We start from the raw sequence: 27,470 nt of genomic DNA on the forward strand, positions 1-27,470 counted from the left end.
AAGAAAACAAGCAAACCACACGTAAATGTGGTGCATTATGAGTTTCTACCCCATGTTTGCCCTTCAGGAGTTACCTTGATGTCACGTTGAATGGCAGCCATTTTCAATTTTTGCAGGCAGGGAGCAGCCTAGATAACGTCAGTGACTACACCAGGTTTCCCCTCCAAATGTGTTGGACTAAAACACCCTTCATCTCCAGCCAGAACAGCCAATGGTCAGGGATGGTGGGAGTTGTGATCCAAAACATCTGAAGGGTGCCAGGTTGGGCAATTTTGGACTACATGATAAATGTGTCACAGAACTGAGAAGCCCACAGAAATGCTCCAGAGATTCAACATGTGCTCCAGTGGGCTGCCCACACACCAGAATCTGTTGACTTCAAACAAACAAACAAACAAACAAACAAACAAACAAAGACACTAGGTCAGGCCTAAAGAAACAATGATGCACCGTTATCTTCCTTTTCTCCTTTTGATTCTCGTTATTGCTGGCTGAACATGCAAATGATTGCAATCTATTTTACATCCTCCATGGCAGGTTTAAGAAGAATATACATTTGTGAGAATACTTCACACAAATATTGTTGCTTGTATAAAAGATGGAAGGGAGGGACTAAAGCGAATTAGGCTTTGCAAACAAGATTCCAATTTGTTCCCATGCAAAGACCCCTGCCACAGCACTGAAAAGCTGCTATTCCCTGTTGAACTATAGCCTGTAGGTCCAGTGGAGGCTGGTGGCTCCAATGTCAGTGGGGCAGTGAATCTGCTCTGGGTTTCAGTCGGAACTCGAAAGGAGCTCTCCCAAGGTGCAGCTGACATTGGAGCCACCAGCCTCCACTGTGTAGGTCCGAATCCTGCTATCATTAATCATGAGTAACTTGTTCAATTTGTTCCAAGGGGATATGCCTGACTGTCAGCTGGATCAGGGCCAGCGGCCGTTACCTGCCCCACTAACATGAACGAGAGCTTGGTAACAGCCCAACCCTTCAGTTTGTGCTTGTGTAGAGGACATTCCTGGTGAGTTGCGGCCAAAGTGAATTATTTTCACTTATTTTCTCCCTGAGGTAGCAACCATTTCTGGTGAATTTGGATGATGGTCAGCAAGAAGCTGCCTTGCTCATTATAGGAGGCAAATAAACCTTTGTTCCAAAGAATTATAAGGATAACAATAAGAACAATGCTAATAACAACAGCACTCATATAGCACATTTCAAGGGTTCAAATGCACTTCATTATCTCAGGACTCATTAGGATAGCCCTGTAAGGCAGGACAGTATTATCAACCACACACTGCAGATGGGGAGGAGTGGAGATTGAGAACTGAACAGCTTGCCTGAGGCTAGCTAAGAATGGCACAGTCTGCTGTGGGCTTCATAGCCAAAAAGCTACTTGTGATGGCCCTTTGTTCCTCTATACAGCTTCTTCACGCTGCAACCAAGAAAGTCTGGAGAAATGCACAGGCATGCAGCAGATCAATGCTCTACCTGGCCACGTGCATAGGGGGGCTCTGAAGGGGAGATCACCCATGAGCATTAAAATTTCTTCTAGCCAATGAGAGCGGGCACATTTGCCTTGGCAAGTAAGGTATCCTTTTCATTATAGAGTCCAGTGCCCATCTGCATCTCCCCTAATTTTCATGTCTACTCTTAGGAAATTATTTCGGAATCATGATGTTTCGGCTGCAAGGGATCCTCCTTTGTCTCACACAGAGAGGCCACCTGTGTGCATCCACCGCATGTGTGCACCTGAATTCTCTATAGAACTGAATGGACTAGCCTGGATACGCCGGGGGGGACGGGACAGGTAGGTGTGCTCTGAATTGCATCCCCACTTTTGTATCAAGAGTATTAGTAGTATCAGGTTAGCCCCCGGTTGGTGCCCATTTGCTTGATCTTGAATTGGAAGTGGAAGCTGTAAAGCACTAAGATGCAGCAGAACTTATCATACCTGGTAAGTTTCTAAGGACATTCCCTGTCTTGTTTCTGAATCAAGGATACACCCAGACAATATCAGCTTCTCTCATGAGGTTTTGCCTCTCGGAAATTCCTGTGGCTATTTTGCTATGGAATTTTCAAAAGCTTAAATGAATCCCCAAACAGAGTAAATGCTACTCATCTAAAAACAATGAATAATAATAATAATAATAATTAATAATAATTAATAATAATCTTTAGAGGTTCACATCCATCATCAGTTGTCTCATACCCATGGGGAAATCCAAATTGGGTTAAGCAATCACATTACTGGAAAGAAAGAAAGAAAGAAAGAAAGAAAGAAAGAAAGAAAGAAAGAAAATGAATGTCTACATGATAGGCTACTGTGATCTCACTAATCAAATGGCACAACATTTTCCTTTTTAATCAAAGGAAGCAGTGACAAATATTTGTTTACAATATCACAATAACATGATATTAAATTAAGAGCAGGTTCAAAGAGCCCTAGGGATTTGGAGCTAGTCTAAAACTTATGTATTTTGCTTTGGCAACAGTCCTTTATTTAAATCTGAGACTTCACATCACTTACGAAGAGAAATCGTATTAAAAACAAGCCATTACCGGATGAGGTTGCTCTGACAAAAACGCGTCCTCTGGACGCCATAACTTGATGTACAATAAAATTTAATGTACGTTTTTCTCCTTTCCTTTTTTTGTTTCTTAGCTATACAATGTAAACTAAGCAATAAACAATCATGGGCAGGTGACAAGGTGGGTGAACACCAAGGCCCCATTGGAGCTCCATTTTAGAGAGATGGCCAGGCTCTCTTTTGAAATCTTGGGGCTCTTTAGTGAGGTCACTGATCCCCCCCCCCACTTTCTGGGTATAGAAACTGGGCCGTCAGGCAGTAGGAGAGGAATGGAAAGAGCTTCTCCTGCAAGTCAGCCACACTGGAAGCTGCTACTGATCCCATGCTAAGGGCAACACAGGTTACAATGGGGGGAAATGACGAGAAAGGGCCTTAAAGTGGTTCTGTGGACATTCCCTTGCCCAGGGAACCCTGGGTACTGCATTTCTGCAAGAGGACCAAGGGATAATTATTTTACCCTCATACCCCACTTTCATCCAAGGAGCATAGGAGCAGCATACATGGACGGCTCACCCCCTTTTAATATTTCCACCAGCCCCTGTGAGCTGGGTTAGGGTGAGAGTTGCAGAGGAGACCAGGATCACACGGCGACCTCCCTGGCTGAGCAAGGATTTGAACCTGGCTCTCCCTGGCCTAAGCCCCACACTCTAGTCCAACGTTCCCCAACCCGGTGCCCTCCAGATACGTTGGACTGCAACTCCCATCATTCCTAGTCAGTCTGCCACATCTGGAGGGCACCAGGTTGGGGACGGGTGCTCTAGTCACTATGCCACACTGGGGTGGGATTTCTAACAGAGAACTCCCAACACTCACATCACTCCACAATTCCCAGCATTCTTGGGCGGGGTGGGGGGAGTATGACAGTTGGCATTAAATATAAGGGTAGAGAGGCTGAAAACAATACTCCCCCAAAGCACATGATTTCTTTGACTACAGCTTTCTTTCTTTGTTTCCTGGGATACTTCCTCCACCTATTTCTTGTGGCTCCGCTGGGGTTTGGTGGAGGAACACCCCCCTTTTCTCCACCCACGGCGGGCTCTCTCTCTTGCCCTGGTGTGGGCTCCTGCACCCTGGCTGCCAACTGCCCTGTTCCGCTGCCACCTTCTTTTGGATGACTGCCATGAAACAAGAGGCCCTTTTAACTTCCTCATCTCCTTGTTGGGTGATATTTACACGCTGAATGTATACACTCCACAAGATAAGCAAAAGAGTGGATTGAAAGAGCTGGTGCTGACGAGGGAGAATTTAGGGAGCTTTTAATGAGCTTTCTTAAAAGAAAAGAAAAGAAAAGAAAAGAAAAGAAAAGAAAAGAAAAGAAAGGTCATAATAGAATAGTTGACGTTATTTTTTTTTAAACTAGCCTCTCCCCCCGCCCACCCCTCTTTGATTTCTCTTCCTTCTCTTGTAACCAAAATTGAATTCATTTATTACTTTTAGTCACCATGTATAAAAATAGCTATTGGAATTCAACATTAAAAAAAGGAGGTGACAATGAAGTGCCTACTCTGGAGGCTGAGAAAGCAGTCCACAGAGCTCCCATGTTCATGGGCAGGGGCTGGGCCAGGCTTGCTCCTTCCATGGGGGAGACATGGGGGAGCTCACCTAGCCAAAAGAGAGAACCCCGCACACATCCTGCAGGGTCTTTTTGCTCACAACGGGGAGGATCTTTTTGTCTCCCACCAGCGATGGTATCAGAGAGGTGATTCACCCTTTTCCAATACTCTTCGGCTGCTTTCACTACTTGCGCTGAGGCAGGTCACCAGCCTATCGAGAAAACACGCTACATTCTAAGGCTTTGAAGATGAGGTCTATGACCAGCTGTGCTGCCACCGGTGACCTAAGGAGCAATGCCAGGGGGAGCATCTCAACAGGGGGAGCGACCAACTGCTGAGCAAGCTTCAAGTGCCCAGCAGCTTCAAGTGTTCGGGGGCTCCGCAGGAAACCTCTGCCCTTAGCAAACAGAGACACGGACATCACTTTGATGGCATGGATACTAAAAACTGGCCTGATGCTGAGATCAGCCTGAGCTCTCCACACAAGGGTGACATGCAGGCTTGTACAGTATTCCATATTTGGGGTGGGAAGGGCTCAGTGGTACAGCAAGCTTTGTATACAGAAAGCCCCACATCCAATCCCAAGCATCTCCAGTTCAAAGGTTTTCAAGCAAGAGAGCTACGGAAGATTCCTCTTGGCCTGCCGCCTCCGAGAGCTCTTGCCAGATAGTGCAGGCAGCCCGTGGCTAGATGGATCATGGCAGCCTCACCAGCGGAGAGGCTGTGACTCGCCTTCGGCATGCTTCGTGAGAAGTGGGTTCCTCCGAAACCAGGGGATCCTCTTCCACATACAATGCAGAGGCCAGGACTCATTTGCATGCAGATGGCCCCAAGCTCACGCCACGGCATTTCCTGTTAAAAGGACCTCTGGTCCCGGAATAGATCTCCCTCTGCCTGAGACCCCGAAGAGTCAGAGAAGACAAACCTGGGGGAGATGGACCAGTGGTCCAACTTGGTTTAAAGCGTTTAATGACTGGAAGCTGGAATGCCTTGGGGGCCAAGTGGTATGCAAAGTTCTATCTGTGATGCCCATCCACACATGGGATTATCGCTTGGTGCTGCAGTCATCAAGTAAACCCGCATGTTGTGAAGCAGGTCTGAGTGGTGAACTGGAAAGAGTAGTAACCCGTGACCAGTAGTAACCCATTACAGGCAAAAGTGATCTTTAGGTGACCGGTGGCCTGCCTTTTGCTACAATCCTAATGATCTTTAAAGTTTAAAAAAAGACAAACATGATATAAAACAACTCTTGACACAGGAAAACTCTACATAAGTTAGCTAGCAACTTGGCTAAAAGTAAAGCTTATAACACTAAGGGAAAATGTCATGAACAACTACTACTGGACATGCATCCACGTTGCTCGTTGTCATTTCTCTTTTGGAATACTGGAACCGAGCAGAAACAGAGAGGTGGAGGGCAAGGAGGTCTGACGACAAAACACACGGTTCTTCTATAAAAAACTTCTTGAGGTAGAACATTGCTTTCAAGGTTTTGGAAGTGCTTTACATTGGAACGACGATGACAATAAAGGAATACTTAAAAAAACAAAACAACCAACAACCAACACGGTAGACATGGAGTGTGACTTCTGAGGTAGTACCAAAACATGTACTGACCAAGTGCTATGCTACTAGCTTTGAAAACAAAAGGAAGACACAAGATATTTGCTTCTTCCCAGAAGACATTCAATTCCGGTTGAGGTAGGTTTTGAGTTTACTTGGGATATCAGTCCAAGTCTTTTCTTTCTTTTTTTTCAGTAGCCTTCTTGCAGGCTTTTTTTTTTGACACTCTCGCTTTGCCTTTAAAATAGTTAATCGGCAACAAAACATCCTGAGAATTACAGAGAGCTGAATGCACATGGCGAAAATTTCAATCAATCCATGGAAAAGTTTGGCCAACCAAGCACCTGAGGGTTTTTTGGAACCAAGTTGGAAGGATCCGTCGCAATCAGTTTTCTTGACATGTTACAAAAGTGGATCCCCGGCATAAATGTCCTAAAGCTGCCGACAAGGAAACACGTTGGGTAACCAAGACAACCAACGGTTCCCATTGCATTTGGTGTCAATGGTTACTGAGGAGTGGGCAAAGATGTCTTGAGAAGCCAGCAACCCCACAGCTGCAGAACGAACAGCTGGGATCCAGATGAGAACGAAGGTACTAAGAGGCCTGAGACAGGTCAGAAAGACAAACTTCGTGGAGATACATATATAGAACTCTTACATTGACCTGAGATTGATGAGTCATTTTAAAGACATCGCCAGACATGACAAATGTTGGCTGGCGTGCTCTCTAAGAAGCTTTACAGTCTTGGCAATTATTCTTCATTGGTTGGAGCTTGCTTCAAAGCTGGTCCTTCTTGGCTGATGCTGAGCAGAAGTCTGTGGTGGGTGCTAGAGGGCAGATTTTGAAACGGGGTGTCGCTTTGCTCTTCGATGATGCTGAATTCATCCGGCGGAAGCGTGGATATCTGAGTGTCATTAGGTGAGGTAGGAGGAATATGATCCAGCTGAGAAATGGAAGTGAAAAATGGCTCTTTCAGTGCACAAGAGTTATTAACTACCTTCTTTAAAAAGCAGCTGCTGTCTGTCCCAGAACTAACAGACTTCGTGAATTTCCCTTCTCCCTTTGGCTGGCATTCCCTCTTTCTCTATTTCCTCCTTGAAAAGCACCTCTTGCACAAAGCCTCTGGCTTAACCCTCATTCCTCACCAGAAACCCACCTAAACTTAAGTATGAAATTACCTGGAGATGTGTTCATGCATCCCCATTTCCAGTTATCTGTGTCTCCCCCTTTCCTCCCTTGTTGCCAACATTCAGACTGTCCTTCTCTGGGGCCTCTTCCAGACCTCGCCTTCTTTTGTTTATGTTACTCTGAAAAGTGCTATGTCTACCAGGCAGCACTAAAGAAATTCTTCATCTTCGTCATCTTGCTCAGATGTCTTAACAGCCCCAAGCTGATCCTTTCAAATGTTAGGAAGTAAAATGAACCTGTGCCAGGCAACATACATTTGGACTTTGCAGATTTACAGCGCAATCCTATACATGTTTACTCAGCGGTCAGTCCCATTGAGTTCACTGGGGCTTACACCTAGTTAAGTATTTGTAGGACTGCTGCCTTAAAGTATGATTAGTTGTTAGTACCACAATTAGTACTACCGTTAGTACATTTAATACCCTACTTATAGCATCATCAATATACACAGCATTTTAGAGAGTAACACAAACTAAAAAGATAGGTCCCTGCACCAAGGAGCTTACAGCTTGGACTCTGACAACAGGAAGAGGAGGAGGAGGAGGAGGAGAAGGAAAGGGAGAGGCACAGGAACAAGCAAGTGAGAAAGATGAGGAATTGGAGGGGCAAGGGATTGTATCCCTAAGATCCAAAACTGCTGACAGTGCTTACATTTTAACATGAGAGAAACAAACAAAAGTTCCAATTCTGTTGCGCCATTTTCTTACCGCTATCCCCTTATTGTGTTGATCAGGTGGGGAAGGCGGTGCTGGGAACAACCTTTCCAGTTCATTCATATCCAGCTGTTTCCCATTTGTGTCTGGATCGTCCCGATCTCTCTGAGCAGATCCGTTCAGGGTCAGGCCCGTCGCATTTCTCTGGCTCCTGGCGATCTGCGGAGTGGACAGCTGCTCCTGGACATTTTTACACATCAGCAGTCTGTGGAAACGAGAGACAGAACAAAAACCTCTCCGGCAGTGCACTTTTGTGGACATCACAGGAATCGCATCTCTGGAAGTCTATGGGAAGGCCGGCGCCGGGGCCTTGGTTAGGCTGTGCCCCGGCCTTCGGAGCGGGACCATGCGACACGGAAGAGGGATCATCCAGGGAGTACAGCAGTGGCCAGCAGCACTACAGGAGAGGAGGGCTCTTAAGGGAAGCAGTGGATGGGGAGAGAGAAAGAGCAGGAGCAGCAGGCCGAGGATGAGTTTAGAACCCCCCTTGGTTCCAGCTGAGTGTGGCAGATGCGAAAGGGATGGCAGTGGGTGCGGCAGAGCTGTGTCCCCTCTCTCCCTTCACCGCTTGATTCTGAGGGCTCCTCCCAAACGACTCATGGGCAAGCTCCCCCCCCCGGTCTGGGACAGACCATACATGCAAACTGCCCGGAGTGGTTTGGGAGCTGGGCATTTCATGGGAAGCAGCAAGAGACTTGGCCATGGATTCTAAGACAGGACATCCTACGGCTAAAGCAGCCCCCCCCAAACCGGGTGCCCCCCCAGGTACTGGACTACATCGTCCCCTGCCATGTCATTTGACTCATCTGGAGGGCACAACGTTGGGGAAGTCGGGCCTGAAGCATTCCAGTGTCTCCTGGGAAACCTCGGAGGCAGAAGCGTTCCAGAGGCAGTGCTTTCCGCAGCTTGCAGATAGAACGCTCGCCCACACATCCACCCACATCCAGGCTCCCAACACCGCAAGCGGAGAGACCCGTACCGTCCTCTGTACCCAAACATGAGGAAGAGGACGCAGAAGATGATGCAGGTGACTCCAATGTGGATCCCGATGATGATCCCAGTAGCCGACGTCTTGTTTGTTTGTTCATCTTTCATGCAGTTGCATGGTGGGTTCAGCCCTGGGGTGACAGGGAAAGTGACAGTGAAAGCCCGGGCAGAGCTCCCTTATTTATGTATTTGATTTGTACCCCGCCTTTCTACCCAAAAGTGGCACTCAAGGCTGCTTATAGACATAATTAAAATTGATTAAAACAATAACATACATTAAAATACAATATAAACATAACAATCACAGAATGAACCCCTCCAGCAACTCTTGCAGTCTATTTATCTATTTATAATACTTTTACACCACCTAACTTATTAAAATCCCTAAGCCGTTCACGTTAAAATACAGCTTAATGATATAAAAACAAGATAAAATAATTAATAATTAAAAGCATTACACCACCATCCCACACAGGTCAGGCAAAGCCTGTGTGAACAAGTGTGTTTTCAAGAGTGTTTAAAACTTGTTATTGTTTCTGCCTCTCAAACCGCATGTGGGGGAATGTTCCAAAGGTGCCACCACTGAGAAGGCCACTTATGTACCACTACCTCGCACCTTCCTATTGGTGGCAGAACAGCCAGTAAGGCCTCCTCAACAGATCTTAGCAACTGACTGAGTATATATGTGGGAAGGCAGTCAGCCAGGTGTCAGGGTGGAAACTGAGCCCATGGAGCCCCAGAGCAGTTCTGATTCTGAGGAGGAACAGCAATCCGTGGCAGAGGAGCCCACTCATCCCTCACAGGCACAGCAGCTGGCAGAGATTCCTCCTGCCAGCATTCCTGAGATAGATAGTGACCCTGGCAGCGAGAGAGTGCAGGAGGTGGGCTTGCTAGACACTCGATGCAGACGCAGGGAGCAACAAGCGATGGAGGGCGCGGAAAGGAGGCGTAGCGCCCGTTTGGTGCACAAGCAACGGTCACGTCCCATGGACCCAAGGGAAAGAGGGAGGAACTCTCCCTAGCCCATAAGTTCAGGGTCAGCAAGTGATTCTCCTTCAAATGGGGACCAACTGCCTAACCTGGAGCATAGGCTACTCTGCTGTTCATTGCTTAGTTGCTGGTGATTAGTATCTGAAGAAGTCATTAAGTTGTAAAAGGATTAAAGCCTTGAAAAGAATCCTTTTGTCTGTGTCTTGAGTTGGCTATTGGAGTAGACTGAAAGAGGCCGCCAGGGCACTCCTGACAGCAGGTGTCCTGGTGTATCCTTCTGCGTATGAAAACTTCTTAGACAAATTGTCATCCTCTGCCCCTTCATGGATCACTGCCTTGTTGTGGCGAAGGGGCTTGCGTAACTCAGTGAAGCCATAAGCTATGCCGTGCAGGGCCACCCAAGATGGACAGGTCATGGCGGAGAGTTCTGACAAAATGTGGTCCACTGGAGAAGGAAATGGCAACCCACTCCAGTATTCTTGCCAAGAAAACCCCATGGAACGTATCACAAGGCTAAAAGAGATGACGCCGGAAGATGAGCACCTCAGGTTGGAAGGTGTCCAAGATACTACTTGGGAAGAGCAGAGGGTATTTCCAAGTAGCGCCAGAAAGAGTGAAGCGGCTGGGCCAAAGCCGAAAGGACACTCAGCTGTGGATGTGTCTGGTGGTGAAAAGAAAATCTGATGCTGTAAAGAACAATATTGTTTAGGAACCTGGAATGTAAGATCAAGGAATCAAGGTAAGCTGGAGGTGGTCAAACATGAGATGGCAAGACTGAACATCGACATCTTGGGAATCAGCGAACTAAAATGGACAGGCATGGGCGAATTTAATTCAGGTGACCATTATATCTACTACTGTGGGCAAGAATCCCTGAGAAGAAATGGAGTAGCGCTCATAGTCAACAAAAGGGTGGGGAAAGCAGTACTGGGGTACAATCTCAAAAAAGATAGAATGATCTCAGTACGAATCAAGACAAACCATTCAACATCACAGTAATTCAAGTCTATGCCCCAACCACTGAAGCCGAAGAAGCTGAGGTTGATCGGTTTTATGAAGACCTACAACACCTTCTAGAACTAACACCAAAAAAAGATGTCCTCTTCATCATAGGGGATTGGAATGCTAAAGTAGGAAGTCAAGAAATCACCGGGATAACAGGCAAGCATGGCCTTGGTGTACAAAATGAAGCAGGACAAAGGCTAATAGAGTTTTGCCAAGAGAACACGCTGATCATAGCAAACACTTTTTTCCAACAGCACAAGAGGCGACTCTACACATGGACATCACCAGATGGTCAATATCGAAACCAGATTGATTATGTACTTTGCAGCCAAAGATGGAGAAGCTCTATACAGTCAGTAAAAACAAGACCTGGAGCTGACTGTGGCTCAGATCATGAGCTTCTTGTTGCAAAATTTCGGCTTAAATTGAAGAATGTAGGGAAAACCACTAAACCATTCAGGTATGACCTAAATCATATCCCTCATGAATATACAGTGGAGGTGAGGAATAGATTTCAGGGATTAGACCTGATAGACAGAGCGCCTGAGGAACTATGGATGGAGGTCCGTAACATTGTTCAGCAGGCAGCAACGAAATCCATCCCAAAGGAAAAGAAATGCAAGAAAGCCAAGTGGCTGTCTGATGAGGCTTTACAAGTAGCCGAGGAAAGAAGGGAAGCGAAAAGCAAGGGAGAAAGGGGAAGATATACCCAACTGAATGCAGAGTTCCAGAGAATAGCAAGGAGAGACAAGAAGGCCTTCTTCAATGAACAATACAAATAAATTGAGGAAAACAATAGAATGGGAAAGACTAGAGATCTCTTCAAGAAAATCAGAGATCTCAAGGGAACGTTTTGTGCAAAGACGGGCATGATAAAGGACAAAGAAGGCAGGGACCTAACAGAAGCAGATGAGATTAAGAAGAGGTGGCAAGAATACACAGAAGAACTCTACAGGAAAGATCTGAATGTCCCTGATAGCCATGATAGTGCGGTCACTGAACTTGAGCCGGACATCCTCGAGAGTGAAGTCAAGTGGGCCTTAGGAAGCATTAGTAACAACAAAGCTGGTGGAGATGACAGTATTCCAGCTGAGCTATTTAAAATCCTAAAAGATGATGCTGTTAAAGTGCTGCAGTCAATATGCCAACAAATTTGGAACACTCAACAGTGGCCACAAGACTGGAAAAGGTCAGTTTACATTCCAATTCCAAAGAAGGGCAACGCCAAAGAGTGCTCAAACTACCGCACAATTGCGCTCATTTCACATGCCAGCAAGGTGATGCTCAAAATCCTACAAGCTAGGCTTCAGCAGTATGCGAACCGAGAACTACCAGAAGTACAAGCTGGGTTTCGAAGAGGCAGAGGAACTAGAGATCAAATCGCCAACATTCGCTGCATCATGAAGAAAGCAAGAGAATTCCAGAAAAACGTCTATTTCTGCTTCATTGACTACGCTAAAGCCTTTGATTGTGTGGATCACAACAAACTGTGGCAAATTCTTAAAGTGATGGGAGTACCAGACTACCTTACCTGTCTCCTGAGAAACCTGTACGAGGGTCAAGAAGCAACAGTAAGAACCAGACATGGAACAACCGAGTGGTTCAAAATTGGGAAAGGAGTACGACAAGGCTGCATATTGTCACCCTGCTTATTTAACTTATATGCAGAGTACATCATGAGAAATGCCGGGTTGGATGAATCAGAGGTCGGAATTAAGATTGCTGGGAGAATTATCAACAACCTCCGATATGCAGACGATACCACCCTAATGGCAGAAAGTGAAGAGGATCTAAAAAGCCTCTTGTTGAGGGTGAAATAGGAGAGTGCAAAAGCTGGTTTGAAACTCAACATTAAAAAAACTAAGATCATGGCATCTGGCCCTATCACTTCCTGGCATATAGAAGGGGAAGAAATGGAAGCAGTGACAGATTTTACTTTCTTGGGCTCCAAGATCACCGCAGACGGTGACTGTAGCCATGAAATTAAAAGACGCTTGCTCCTTGGGAGGAAAGCTATGGCAAAGCTAGACAGCATAGTAAGAAGCAGAGACATCACCTTGCCGACAAAGGTCCGTCTAATCAAAGCTATGGTTTCCCCAGTAGTAATGTATGGCTGTGAGCGCTGGACTATAAGGAAGGCTGAGCGCCAAAGAACTGATGCTTTCGAACTGTGGTGCTGGAGAAGACTCTTACGAGTCCCCTGGACTGCAAGGAGGTCAAATCAGTCAATCCTAAAGGAAATCAACCCTGAGTGCTCACTGGAAGGACAGATACTGAAGCTCAAATATTTTGGCCACCAAATGCGAAGAGAAAACTCTCTGGAAAAGACCCTGATGCTGGGAAAGACTGAAGGCAAAAGGAGAAGGGGACGGCAGAGGATGAGATGGCTAGATAGCATCACGGATGCAATGAATATGAACTTGAGCACGCTCCGGGAGAGAGCGGAAGACAGGAAGGCCTGGCGTGCTATGGTCCATGGGGTCGCGAAGAGTCGGACGTGACTGAACGACTGAACAACATCCTCTGCAGGGAACCCATGTCCTCTCCTACCCCGGGGGCAAGATCCAATAGCAGGAGAGGAGAACAGTCTGGGACTCTGCAGGGCCAGGCCTTTGGCCTGGGCATCTGGTCAAGAAGCAAGGCAGAAGAGAGACAAGGAGGTCGATTCCAAAAGGACAGGTGCGGAGAAGCAGGGAGTGTTGCCAAGGGGCCAGAGACAGGCTTGCAGGGGAAGGACATGGGGGTGGGGGAACAGGCAGGGGCGGAGTGAGGAGCCAAATCCGTGAGCCATGTGCAGGTCGCTTTTGAGCTGCCCAGACAAAAGGGGAAGAAAGCAAAGGTCAGGGTCCAGTCAACTGAGAGGGGCTGAGCAAGGCAAAGAGCTAGGAAAGCTCTCTGTGCTCACACAGGCCTTCCATCTGAGCTCCTGGAAGGCCAACAGGTCAGGTGTGCTTGCAGACAATGGCCCTAGCAGAGCCCGCCACCTGTTTAACTTTTGCACCAACGAGACTCAGGTTCAGTAAGTGAGGGATCCCCAGCTAAGAACATGCAGACCCTCCTTTGAATCCAAAACGAAACACTCAAGGTCCTGTATCTCTGCGTTCTTTAGCCTTTAGCAAGGGTGTGAAAATGCCCCTTTTTCATTTAGCTTTTTAAAGTATGTGTTGCTCTTTTTAATGTCCTTGCTTTTATTGGGTGAAGGTATTGTTGTTTAAAATGGTTGTACGCCGCCTTGATAGTTTTTTAGCAGGTAAGGTGGTATATAAAAACGTAAAGGTAAAGGTGTCCCCAACCAGTCGTGTCCGACTCTAGGGTGTGGTGCTCATCCCCGTTTCTAAGCCGAAGAGCCAGCGCTGTCTGAAGACGCTTCTGTGGTCATGTGGCCGGCATGGCTGAACACCGAGGTGCACGGAACGCTGTTACCTTTCCCGCCGAGGCGGTACCTATTTATCTACTTGCAATTTCTTGCTTTCGAACTGCTAGGTTGGCAGAAGCTGGGACTGAAGACGGGAGCTCACTCCGTCACGCAGCACTCGGGTCTCGAACTGCTGACCTGCCGACCTTCCAGTCTGCAGTTCAGCGTCTTAACCACTAAGCCACCGCGGTCCCCAAGGTGGTATATAAATGTATATAATAAATAATAAATATTTATTTATAAAAAACCAAAAACCAAAACCAAAATAGTTTGGATGAGACGGAAGCGTAAGGTGGTGCCAAAGGCAACTGGGGTTGGTGACAGTATAGGCTGGTCTTCCCCAGCCTGGTGCCCTCCAGATATGGGATTGTGGGAGTTGTAGTCTGACACATCTGGACAGCTCCATGTTGGGGGAGGCTGGGATGCGCAGCAAAGAGCTCAGTCTGATGCATGCAGCCCCTTCAGCTTTTCTTCTAAAGAACGTATTTATTATTTATTATATACAAGGTGGTATATAAATGTGGTATATAAGGTATACCAGGGGAATCCCCTCGTTCTTAATGATCGGAGACAGCAAGGAGATCCCCCTGCACACCGCTGGCCCTCTCAACTGGCAAGGGGGGTGGCACGCAGGGGGGTTCCTTTCTTATCTCCGATCACAGACCAGGGGCCCCTGGACCAGAGGTTCCCTACCCCTGGACTAAGCCAATTCAGGAAAACAACAACAAAAGGCGAAAAGGTCTGGGATGGATCCTCTGCCATTTCCAGCTGAGAGTAACATTTTAAAATCGTGTTTATTTAAAGCATTTTCACCCCGCTCTTTAACCAAAAAGTGTCTCAGGGTGATCAATAAAAAACCAAGACTGTCCCTACCTCCAGGAATACAGTCTGAAAGAGGAAAAGGGATGCGGAGGAAAGGAGGGCGGGGAGGGGAAATGCTATAAAAAACCAAAAAGGAGCACAATGGTGAGAGGATATTCTTACTAGAAGGACTGCAAGACTGATTGCCAAACATGGCCAGTTTTAAAAGATCCAGACCAAGGTTTGCTTGGGCAGAGAGTTTCACCTAAAGCAGGATTATGGCTTGGAGGCTCCTGCTCTCCACAACTTAAAGGGAAGCTGAATCAGCTGATAAGAGCAGCATTTTCCAGGGGATGTTTCAGATATATGGCTCCCTCGCTTCTTTATCGCCTTTCACGTCTGGTCATCCCTTATCCTATGCCTCCCCCCAGCCCATCCCCAGTTTCCTCAGCCCAGCCGTCTCCCCCAAAGCTGTCCCAAGTTTGGCCACCTCACCTGCTCTTTCGACGCTCTCTCGAAGGGACACAAAACGGACAGTGGAGTTCCCATCTCCATGCTGGTTGTACGCAAGCAGCTTGACTTCGTACACAACTGACGGGTCTGGAAGGAAAAGTGTGGGGGAGATGGTGACGCATGCTGAAATGCGGTCTGTTCATTCAAATTATAGGAGCGGGCCAGCCTGCTGCCTCTATCGCCCCTGCCACCACCAGTGAGGCCCCCGCTACCCACCCTCATTGCCCCCCCAATGGGTAAGAAAAGAGAGAGAAAATTTGCTGCTGAAATTTGGCAGCCAACCACTATGGAGGCCTACTAAGGACAAATTTAACTTGCTTCCTCACCTTTTTTCCCCCTGTGGCTGCCACTGCAACAAGCCTATTGTGGGGGGAGGGGGGAGTTGGCCCCTGGACTGCCTGAAGTTGCCCGCCCCTGATCTAAGGAAACAAGAGCAATGGGGCTGTTGGCAGCCATGGGTGAAGGGAGCAGAGGAGGGTGCAGACACAGTGCTGGCAAGGGTGGGAGAGGAGGGGCAGGGGCTTGGCAGGAATACAAGGCCAGTGGGCCTTTTACTGAAGAACAGGTTCTGCTCAAAGGCACCAGGGACTAACCACTTGTTCTCTGTTTTGTCCTTCTCAAAGGCACCAGGGATTATTCCCTTGTTCTCCGGTTTGTCTTTACATGGTCATCCTCCCTACTTACCAAGATGAGTAATATTGTAAGATGTGATGTTACTGGCCAAAAGCACGGGGCCAGTGAAGTGGGAGAGGTGAACCTTGCGGTAGTACAGCTTGAACCCTTCGTGCTGGCCCAGCTTGATGGAGGGCTCCCACGTCGCCTGAATGGTGGTGCTGTTGAGAACCTTGATGAAGAGGGACGGTATTGCTGGCACTGAAACAAAGCAGCGGAAAGAGAGAAGGGTTTTGTGGGCCTCGCTCTCCCCTGGCAGCCTAGGCCAGCTGTTCTCAAAGGCCCCCGTACTTTGATTCAAAACAGTGGAGGCTGGTGGCTCCGATGTCAGTGGGGCGGTGCATCTGCTCTAGGTTTCTGTCAGAACTCTAGAGGAGCTATCCAAGGTGCAAAGCACCTTTAGAGTTCTGGCTGGTTCTGAGTGAAACCTGGAAGAGATTCACCGCCCCACTGACACCGCAGCCACCAGCCTCCACTGGCTCCTCCCCACCCCACCAGGGTTCTGGCTGGTTCTGACTGAAACCTGGAAGAGATTCACCGCCCCACTGACACCGGAGCCACCAGCCTCCACTGGCTCCTCCCCACCCCACCAGGGTTCTGGCTGGTTCTGACTGAAACCTGGAAGAGATTCACCGCCCCACTGACACCGCAGCCACCAGCCTCCACTGGCTCCTCCCCACCCCACCAGGGTTCTGGCTGGTTCTGACTGAAACCTGGAAGAGATTCACCGCCCCACTGACACCGGAGCCACCAGCCTCCACTAGCTCCTCTCCACCCCACCAGGGTTCTGGCTGGTTCTGACTGAAACCTGGAAGAGATTCACCACCCCACTGACACCGGAGCCACCAGCCTCCACTGGTTCAAAATCTGGGTATAAATCAATGGGCGTTATGATAAAATGCCACACTACAGTCAGCGTTTGTTTATTCTGAACTAGATAACCTCAGCTGGAATTCTGGATACACCACGAAGCCCGAAAGAGTTTTCCAAATGCAGCGGCAGAGCCAGCAACAGGGACGGGCTGTAAATCAGCTTGGGTGCAGGTGCTGAGGGCACAGTTAACCACATCTGCTCATCCATTATGGGAGACGGAGCTCAGTGCGTAAACTTCTGTTCCATAGCAGCAACGTTTTTTTAAAAAGAAAAAATCCTGGAGCTGGGGGCGGGGCGGCGGCGGCTCCAAGCATCAAAGGCTCGTGTAATTTATTAGCATGTTACAAGATCCGCAGCCTTTAACGACGTCAGGAAAATGCAGCGCCCCCAGCTCTCCCAGTGCACACAAAGAAAACACAGAGCGCCCGGGCTTTATGGGGCTGCTAGCTACTGCCCTGAACTCCCAGCCTTCGGGTCAGAGGTTTGAAGGGAGCTTTAAGCTTTGTCAGTCTCTCAGCCTCTACAACGGAAGAGAAAGAACACTGGAGAGGAGAGAGGGCTCAGGCCCAGAACACTGAGCAAAGGGGCCTTGCATGCGTCCAACCCTGGGTTCGTCCCACCTCAAGGACCAATTTGCCCTTTGCTTAAGCCAGGCACGGTAGGAAGGGCTGCCGCAAACACTCTGCATTAAAAACCCCCAAACAGAACCAAATTCTGTCAGCGAGTGTGGTGAAGAGTGGGCAGAGGGTAGATTTGGATCTACAGGCAAATCTCTGGGAGAGCTGCAGTAGATAGGAAAGGATTTCTGACTCCCAACTGTTTAACAATAGCAGCAAGAAAAGGGTTCACCCAGACACCCCGCTGCCACCCTGGCATACATCATCCTGCTGAAATGAAGAAAGCGTAGGGTAACCAGGCATGGATTCCGTGTGTGGAAGGACTGTGAGGTCGTTGCAGTTCCGGTACTCAAAACAAATTCCTGGGCTCAGAATTAATTCTAAGTTCATGTCTTTTGCACCAGGTGGATCTAGTAAAAAAAGAAAGTAGACCTCTTAAGCCTGAAGTCTGCCTACCCCTGGTGCAGTGCACTGAGTACTGAGCTTGGGCTCAGTTCAGTTCCCCACTGAGTCATGATTCTCAGTGGAACAATCCTGAGCCAGTTGCTCTTTCATCCCGACCATGCTCAAAGGAGTGTTGTAATGATAAAAGGGGTAGGGAAAAACCCATGGGCACCACCTGGACCTCCTTGGAGGAAGGGTGGGTTACAAATCTCATCATATACTCTCTATGTGAAGGGAACCTGAAATCCTGCGCACCATTCTATGCGTAGGTGTCCTGATGTCCAGTTTGCATCCACATTGCTGCCAAAGATTCCAGCGTGTCTTTGTTGCAATGCCTGTTCCAGGTTGCTTTGTTCTATGTGATGTTTTTATAGGACTGTTTTGTATTTGTATAATGCTGGAATGCTGTAAAGAACAATATTGTTTAGGAACCTGGAATGTAAGATCAAGGAATCAAGGTAAGCTGGAGGTGGTCAAACATGAGATGGCAAGATTGAACATTGACATCTTGGGAATCAGCGAACTACAATGGACAAGCATGGGCGAATTTAATTCAGGTGACCATTATATCTACTACTGTGGGCAAGAATCCCTGAGAAGAAATGGAGTAGCGCTCATAGTCAACAAAAGGGTGGGGAAAGCAGTACTGGGGTACAATCTCAAAAAAGATAGAATGATCTCAGTACGAATCAAGACAAACCATTCAGCATCACAGTAATTCAAGTCTACGCCCCAACCACTGAGGCCGAAGAAGCTGAGGTTGATCAGTTCTATGAAGACCTCCAACACCTTCTAGAACTAACACCAAAAAAAGATGTCCTCTTCATCATAGGGGATTGGAATGCTAAAGTAGGAAGTCAAGAAATCACCGGGATAACAGGCAAGCATGGCCTTGGTGTACAAAATGAAGCAGGACAAAGGCTAATAGAGTTCTGTCAAGAGAACACGCTGATCATAGCAAACACTCTTTTCCAACAGCACAAGAGGCGACTCTACACATGGACATCACCAGATGGACAATATCGAAACCAGAATGATTATGTACTTTGCAGCCAAAGATGGAGAAGCTCTATACAGTCAGTAAAAACAAGACCTGGAGCTGACTGTGGCTCAGATCATGAGCTTCTTATCGCAAAATTTCAGCTTAAATTGAAGAACGTAGGGAAAACCACTAAACCATTCAGGTATGACCTAATCATATCCCTTATGAATATACAGTGGAGGTGAGGAATAGATTTCAGGGATTAGACCTGATAGACAGAGTGCCTGAGGAACTATGGACAGAGGTCCGTAACATTGTTCAGCAGGCAGCAACTCAATCCATCCCAAAGAAAAAGAAATGCAAGAAAGCCAAGTGGCTGTCTGATGAGGCTTTACAAGTAGCCGAGGAAAGAAGGGAAGCGAAAAGAAAGGGAGAAAGGGGAAGATATATGCAACTGAATGCACAGTTCCAGAGAATAGCAAGGAGAGACAAGGGCAACGCCAAAGAGTGCTCAAACTACCGTACAATTGCACTCATTTCACATGCCAGCAAGGTGATGCTCAAAATCCTACAAGCTAGGCTACAGCAGTATGTTAACCGAGAACTACCGGAAGTACCAGCTGGGTTTTGAAGAGGCAGAGGAACTAGAGATCTAAAGAGCCTCTTGTGGAGGGTGAAAGTGGAGAGTGCAAAAGCTGGTTTGAAACTCAACATTAAAAAAACTAAGATCATGGCATCTGGCCCCATCACTTCCTGGCATATAGAAGGGGAAGAAATGGAAGCAGTGACAGATTTTATTTTCTTGGGCTCCAAGATCACCGCAGACGGTGACTGTAGCCATGAAATTAAAAGATGCTTGCTCACTGCTTTTTCCACCCTGCTGCTGGGAAAAATTGAAAGCAAAAGGAGAAGCGGACGGCAGAGGATGAGATGGCTAGATAGCATCACCGATGCAATGAATATGAACTTGAGCACACTCCGGGAGACAGCGGAGGACAGGAAGGCCTGGCGTGCTATGGTCCATAGGGTCATGAAGAGTCGGACACGACTTAACGACTGAACAACAACAACAACAACAACAATGCTTGAATATATATCTGAGCGCCAAGGCTGTTATGGTCCTATATTTTTGTATGCAGTTTATTGCAATGGTTGTTCAACATGAATGCTTAAGCAGGTGTACTGTATTTATTTAATGCACTTTATTACACTTTGTTTTTGAGGGTGTATGACGCTGAATTTGTTTTTACAGAAACATTCCCCTTGGTAAACAGTCACCGGAAACCATATCAACCCATGTGGCTGGGGTTTGGGGTTTGGATGGATCCAGATCCTCATAAAGCGTCTTCTCCCATTTGAGCCAATCCCCTCTCCAGCCTCATCCCCTAAGGGGTTGCTCCCAAAGTCGCATTGCTCTGAGGCGGACTTGATGGGAACAAGGAAGAGGTCTTCTCAGCAGAGGTAGCTTTGGTTACGGAACTCCTCCCCCTGCCCCCCCTTTCACCTTGGCCTGAGTGTCTTAGGCCACTTCCAACAAGTGTTTGGGGGCATTTGAGTGACTGAATATTCACTGTAAACAGTGGATTGAGATGTAAAAAGAGGTGTGGAGCTGACATGTTGACTGACAGGATTTAGAAGTTTGGTCTGACAAAGTTTGGCTTTAGCGTGGTTTCATTATTGCATGCGTATGTATAGGGCTCCTTAAGGCCTGTGTGGCAGGACGGAAATGCCAAAATGAACTAAAAAGGGAAATAACTAAAATAACATAAGTCATGGAGTAAATCTCCTGTAGCCATCAATGTAGCTGTCATTTTGAATGGGCCTAAGTGCTGGACATATCTGGTGTAAACAAAGGCCTGCTCCTCCAGTCAGACTGACCAGAGAGGCTAGTGTGTTTTTCTTTGTCTTCCCCATGATGGCTTCTGTGGTTTGGCTTACTTGCTTGAGCTACCTGGGGACCTCTGCTCTGCACCTTGCTTCTCTCTGTGCTTAATGCCCCCTGCCATCTGTGGCTTTGTACATTGTGTGAATGTGGCATCAGGCAGAGCCTTCACCATCCTGGGATTTTTGGCTGCCATTTGAATGCCAACGACAAACACCAGCAAGCAAGTTTCTAGCCCTTAAGGTTGCAAAGATAGGTCAGAAAGAGTATGTATGTGAGCAAAGCCTGATGAAGTCCCAAAAGACAGAGAGGTAGCTATGTAGCATTTCCAGTAGCCAAGGGGCAAGACTTCAGTACCCTGGAGAGCTCCTTTCCCATCGAGCACGTGCGTAATGTGGTCCTTTCGAGAAGGTCTCTCCACGCCTATGCTAAACATCATGGAGGTGGTGTGGAGGGTGGGGTGGGGGCACACTTTCTGGCTGCGCCCATGCCATCACATGCCCTGCAGCTCCTACCCCACAATGTCTGTGAGATCCTATGAGCGTCCCACCACCCTTTACAGGCGTCCTACCAAACATGTAGACATTGGGCGGGGGGTGGGGTGGTGAGTGTGTCAGTGTCTGTGGGGTGCATGATGGCACGGTCAGAGCGAACAGCTACGGTCACACTCCCCCTCTACATTTTTAGTGTATGCCCAGAGGGGATCTTCTGAAAAGGGCTTATATGATCTGAAAACCTAATTGACTAATACATATGGTTGCAGAATCAGATTTTCCTTGGTGCACAAAGTTTTTAGAGCATTGAAGGAGACACCATCGGGAACTGTGGTGGGTGGGTGGGTGGGGGGTGGTCTTGGGCCACATGTGAAACTGCTTCATACCAAATCAGATGCCTCGGTTCATCGTGTCAGATGTCGCCTGGCTCTTGGAGGACTCACACCGGGGTGGCAGGAGGAGCATTTCCCAGTCCGGTATCTCAGACTTTTAAGGGCAGGTGCCTGGATTAAACCTGGACCCTTCCAAATGCAAAGGAGGCGGTCTGCCGTTGAGCTCTACTCCCTCCTATTGCCCAGCACAGCACTGAACATGCCCTGTGTTCTCCTCACCTTCTCCCAGAGTGCTCACCAGCACAACCTCAGAGGACTTGCTGGCCCCCCGGGACGTGTACGCCTTGATGTAGAAGCTGTAGGTGGTGGAGGGCTCCAGGTCAGTCACCAGCTGCTGGAAGGTGCTCTTGCTGACCGCCTCCTGGTACTCCATCTCCACGGGGTCTGAAATACAAGGGGAAGCACATCTCGAGGTCCCTGTTATGGAGAGTGGAGCAATATTCCAATTGCAGCCTGCCACCCCCAGGATGTCGCAAGTTGGGGGGAAAGGGTCAGGCGCCGCCCAGTTTGTGCCCAGGAGCCCAGTCAGCCTGGCTCCAATCACTCACTTCCTGAGTCACCAAGAAGGGGATCCTGGAAGTTCAGCCACAGACCAGAGTCTTCCTGGTGACCCAGAAATGCCTGCCAGTGCCAGGGCCAGCTGGAAAGCGCTGGGATCTGGGCACTTCCCTGCGGAAGGAAGCTCTCCATCCCCACGCCGGGCTGCACCTTCTGCTCAGAGGGTCTCACAATCTGTGGGGTGCTGGACTTTGCCACTAGAGGTCAGGGCATGTCTACATGACAGCTGTCTTTCTTCCTTCTTATATTTATATCCCACCTTGCTTCCATCATGGAACTCAAGGGGGCTGCATGGGATTCCCAGGCGGTCTCCCTTCCAAGCATCCAGACCCAAACCTGCTTAGCTTCAGCAAGGTGGCTGCCTCGTGTGCCTTCAGACCATGCCCTGGGATACCTTTCCTCCTTCCTTTCATCAATGCCAACTCTCAATGTGGCTTACAAATGATGCCGGTGTGGTATAATTGATAGTCTTAAGAATGGTGAGAGCTTCAAATCCCTACTTGTCCCTGAAGCTCAACTGGATGTCCTCAGGGCCAGTCATCTCTTGCCTCCTCCGAGGGCTACTCCCCCTCCCCAAGCCCCACTCCTTGGCCTGGAGGCTATTGGGGGCCTGGGGAGGAGGTGGGGAGATGAATCCCCTTGTTATCTCCACTCATAGATTGGAGATAACGTGGGGATTCCCCTTACTTAGCATACCAGTTGATGAGTGCTTTGCCTGCCCCATGTCATCCCCAGTGGGCAAAGCTGTGGGGCAGGTGCAGCCAGTCCCTGGATGAAGTGGCTGCTGCAGATGTCCAGCTGCTGCTGTTGTTTGCATTGAGTGCGCCACCCCACGGGAATGCCTCTGAGCATCAGCTGAGTCCCTTTCTCAGTGCTTTCTCTGCACGGAGACAGGCAAAATGGGTAAAGCAATGACATCAGAGGTCAGAGGGTGTAGCCACACCCACTGATACCATCCACATCTGGCCCACAGAAGGACCAGTGGGAGCAATTTGGCCCCCCAACTTAAACCTGCTCCCCACTCCTGCCTTAGAGGAAGACTGAGTGGTACAGTGTAATAAATAAATACAGGGTACTAAATACATCTATATAAACATTCTTAAAGCCAGTCAATACAAAACCACAGCCAAACATCATAAGAACATAAGAACAACAGAAGAGCCCTGAAGCTGGATCAGACCGAGGGTCCATCTAGTCCAGCATTCTGTTCACACAGTGGCCAACCAGCTGTCGACCAGGAACCCACAAGCAGGATTTGAGTGCAATGGCACCCTCCTGCCCGTGTTCCCTAGCAACTGGTGTACACAGGCTCACTGCCTCTGGTACTGGAGGTGGCACATAGCCATCAGGACTAGTAGCCATTGATAGCCTTTTCCTCCAGGAATTTGTCCAACCCCCTTTTAAAGCCATCCGAATTGGTGGCCATCACTACTTCCTGTGGAAGCAAATTCCATAGTTCGACTCTGCACTGTGTGGAGAAGTCCTTCCTTTTATCTGTCCTGAATCTCCCACCAATCAGCTTCATAGGATGGCCCCGTTGGGTTCTAGTATTTTGAGAGAGGGAGAAAAACATCTCCCTATCCACATTCTCCACACTATGCATAGTTTTGTAGACCATCATAAGCAAATGGCAAACACAGCTACCCAAATTACTCCCTCACTGAAGTGGAAAAGCTTTCTTTGAGCCTTCTAAATAGCTGAAGCACTAGAACCAAAGGGTGGAAATGGCAAGGAAGCAGATTTGGCTAAACATTAGGAGAAATGGTAAGTCTGCTTAACAGTGGAACTGACTCTGCCTCGGGAGGTGGTGCGCTCTGCTTTGCTGGAGGTATTTAAGCAGAGGTTGGGCATCCATCTGTTAGGGATCCTGTAGCAGCATGCTCCATTGCAGATCCTCTGGGGGTTAGACTAGATGACCTCCAAGGCACCTCCACAGTTCTGGTGCCACTACAGAGAAAGTCCTGGACCTAGCTGCCCCCATCAAAATTCAGAGGGTGGCAGTATCTTCAATGGGGCCTCCTCTGAAGCTCCAAGGGCATGGGCAGAGTGGTCAGTGGGGATGGGGATGTAGATCTGATTTAATTGTTGAATCTATCAAAGAGAGATCCCCGGGGATGGTAATTCTGGGACGGGGGTAGAAAGGTCTTAACAAAGGATTTGTGCCACCCTTCAGCCTGATCCAGGGGCGATCAGCTGGCTCGGGTGCTGCTCCCGCTTGACTGGATGGCCTGCTGGATCTCAGCTGGGGGCTCTCAGTGGCCACCAACCCCCACCGCCATCCCTACCTGCTGCTCGCCTGATGTGCAGGACGTAGCCGATGATTTCCTTGGTGTTCTGCAGCGGCTCGCTCCACAGCACTTGGATGGTTGTTGCCGAGACGGTCGCCGCTTTCACCTTCTGCGGCGGGCCGGGCAGCCCGTCGGCCCAGAGCACCGTCAGCCTGGCACTGGCCTGGGTGGAGCCCGCGCTGTTCTCGGCAATGCACTGGTAGATGGCCTCGTCGGCTTGGCTGATGCTGTAGATGGTCAGCGTGCTGCAACGAAGCCCGTGACGTGGGACAAGATCAGCACCTTCCAGCAGCGAACCAAGAAACCACCGGCTGTTCCTCAGTCCTACCCCTGCCCCCAGCCACAGCTAGGCTAATCCTCGTGTGTCTGTCAAGCGTGTAATGAAAGGTGGAGGCTGCTTGGCAGCAAATTCTCCACATCTCGCTCTGGCTTGGGCAGGGCAGGGCAGAAAGCATACAGGACGGTTGCCTGGGACAGGAACTTGTATCCTTATCAGGAACAAGCTTGTGGATTATGTTAAAAGGCAAGAGAAAAAAATGAGGAGGAGGGGGGAAAGTGGCAACGGTATAATCCTGCTCTGATAATCAGACAGCTTAGCTTTGCCTTGCATTAAACAGACTATAGTCACCAGCAATTAAAATCACAAGGGGAAAAGGGCAAATTCCTAGAGAGTCTGGGAAAATAAAGACCAAGGGCCTATTCAGATGGTTGGAGATGTAGGAATATCTTACCCAATTGTGTGTGTGTGTGTGTGTATAGTGGAGTGAACACAAGCCAGTTCATGTGTGTGGGCGCGCGTGCGCACGCCACACACACACACACACACACACACACAAAATAGCTACTGATGGGCAAACTTACCCAAGTGAATTTATTAACTCAGAAAGTATGTGAGCTCAGATGAGAGTTCTCCTTCAATACAAACTCTCGTTTGGTGTATAATTTTTTTGCGCATGCACAATATCAAGGTGCATCTTGGGAGCTGTAGCTTGGAATTGCATCGTGTGTCATGCATCGCCACATGACGCCCCCTTCCTGATTGGTTGTATCCACAAGGCCTGCCTGCGGGATGACGTCATGCGATGTTTACTCGCCATGGACACCACCTCCTCCTCCTCCTGGAGCCAGAGCTGCAGCAGCGGTGGCCGTAAGGGAAGCAGCTAAGGAGACAGCTTCACTTAACATTTTGGGGGGCTCTAGGTGATAGGATGACTAAAAATTTAGAGGGGGAAATCTGTGTATTGCTTTACTGTGCATGCTCTCAAGCTCCCAGTCCATTCCAAACTGCAGAGCTCATTCAGAATACATCGATCCAGCCTCACTACAAAGGTGAGAATTACGAATGGACAAGTTTCAACCAACGCGCTGACAAATTACAAAATTCGGCAGCATCACCAAACGTAACAGGTGCATCAGGCACAAACACAGACATAGACACTGACAGGTAATCCTCGTGCATGCCCTGATTCAGGGAAGACCACACCGCCCCACACATACAGAATGCATGCCATCCCAGCCACATGAACAAGGAGTTGGAAAGAATAAAAACGTCCGTCCAGCCCAGCCCAGCCCAGCCCAGCCCAGCCCAGCCCAGCCCAGCCCAACCCAACCCAACCCAACCCAACCTCTTGTGGCCAGGAAGGGACATTCACATGTCCCAGGAAAGGCTCGAGGAGGTATTTCTGCCTCCCACTAGCCTGAGAGAGGCATTCCAGTGAGCAAAGAGGTGCAGGAGTGATCATCAGTCATAACATTTTAGCCCTGTTCTTAAGTGCTCAAAGCATTTCACTCAGATGGCCTTGATAACCTTTCCAGTATCCCTGTAAGGGACTGGGAGCAGTGGGCGAGACAATGGAGTGGCCAGCAGAGCGAGTTCATGGCTGAACTGGGCTTTCAGCTCCTTGCCCTGCTCCCAAACCCTCTGCTTCGTCAGCTAGCAGAAGTGCGCCACAACCTTCAGGGAGGGCACGCTCTTCTCGCAGAAGCCATTAATTGTGCTGATCTCTCCATTTCCAGTGGGTGGTAATCATGATCCTGGCTTTCTAAAAATGAACTCCACCCGTTATTGAGGAAAGCCAAAAGAAGAACCTGCCGTACTTGCCAGCCACTCTTCTTCTGTTTAAATGTTGAAAGTACCTTTTCTTGCACTAGTCAGCTCTCGCACATGGGAAGTGTGGGGCAGTCGATAAGCAATGAGCTCTTGCGAGCTCTTATGCATTTGCCTTGGAAAATTGGGCTCATAATGAAGAGGTTCAAATGCCTATGATCAAGCACTCTGCAAGAAATCACAAACAACTGCCCAATACGTTAGGCCTCAGGGCCACTTTACTCACACCACGTTATTCCCTCTTTTCCTGACTGCAAGGAGCAGACAGCTTTTGAAGCCAAAATTAAAGAGTGTCAAACCCTAATGTGGTAGCTCACAAAAAGTTAGCTGCAAATTGCTAGATTTACCTCCTGCTACTGGATTAAAGCAAGTTTGTAAACAGCAGCTCTCCAGGTTAAGGACAGGCGAACCTGTCGGTTCCGCTTCTTCCCACATTCAATTTTTTTAAATCTCAAGTTCTTTCTCTCCTGGATATGAAGAACTTTGCAAATTTTGGTGAATTCTGATCAGAAACAAACTGAAGTAGAATTTTGCCTATCTGCACCAGCTAAATTCAATAGGTATGGCTAGTCCCAGCATTAAGAGGACCACGTTGTGCCGCCCTGGCATATAGCTGTTAACGATGAGGAGCCTATCAGAAACAAAGAGGTGGCAGCCATAAATAAGTACTATCGTGCTTGAATACAAAGGAATCTAAAGCCAGATTTTTAAGAGCAAAGCACTCAAAGCCCTGGGCCTGGATGGACAAATCTGTCAGTTTTGTTTTCTCCCACATTCACATTTTTTAAATCTCAAATTCTTTTTGTACCAAACATGGAGAACTTCACAAAGTTTTGGTAAAGTCTTAAC

At 48.3% G+C, this 27,470-nt stretch overlaps 1 protein-coding gene across 1 annotated transcript in view; it reads right to left on the reverse strand.

Annotated features, from left to right (window-relative positions):
- Positions 1-6,477: 6,477 nt before the first annotated feature.
- Positions 6,478-27,470, reverse strand: part of IGDCC3 (immunoglobulin superfamily DCC subclass member 3) — a 154,308-nt gene continuing 133,315 nt past the window's right edge. The window contains 8 exon segments of the mRNA XM_084816454.1: positions 6,478-6,516; positions 6,518-6,643; positions 7,596-7,806; positions 8,581-8,719; positions 15,295-15,399; positions 15,997-16,185; positions 21,888-22,052; positions 24,512-24,759. Of these exon segments, the coding sequence (XP_084672580.1) occupies positions 6,478-6,516; positions 6,518-6,643; positions 7,596-7,806; positions 8,581-8,719; positions 15,295-15,399; positions 15,997-16,185; positions 21,888-22,052; positions 24,512-24,759 (1,222 nt within the window).

Source organism: Heloderma suspectum, chromosome 11 (genome assembly GCF_057233095.1).
Source record: "Heloderma suspectum isolate Gila_16-S chromosome 11, 16-S_ref, whole genome shotgun sequence".
In the NCBI taxonomy this organism is placed as follows: domain Eukaryota; kingdom Metazoa; phylum Chordata; class Lepidosauria; order Squamata; family Helodermatidae; genus Heloderma; species Heloderma suspectum.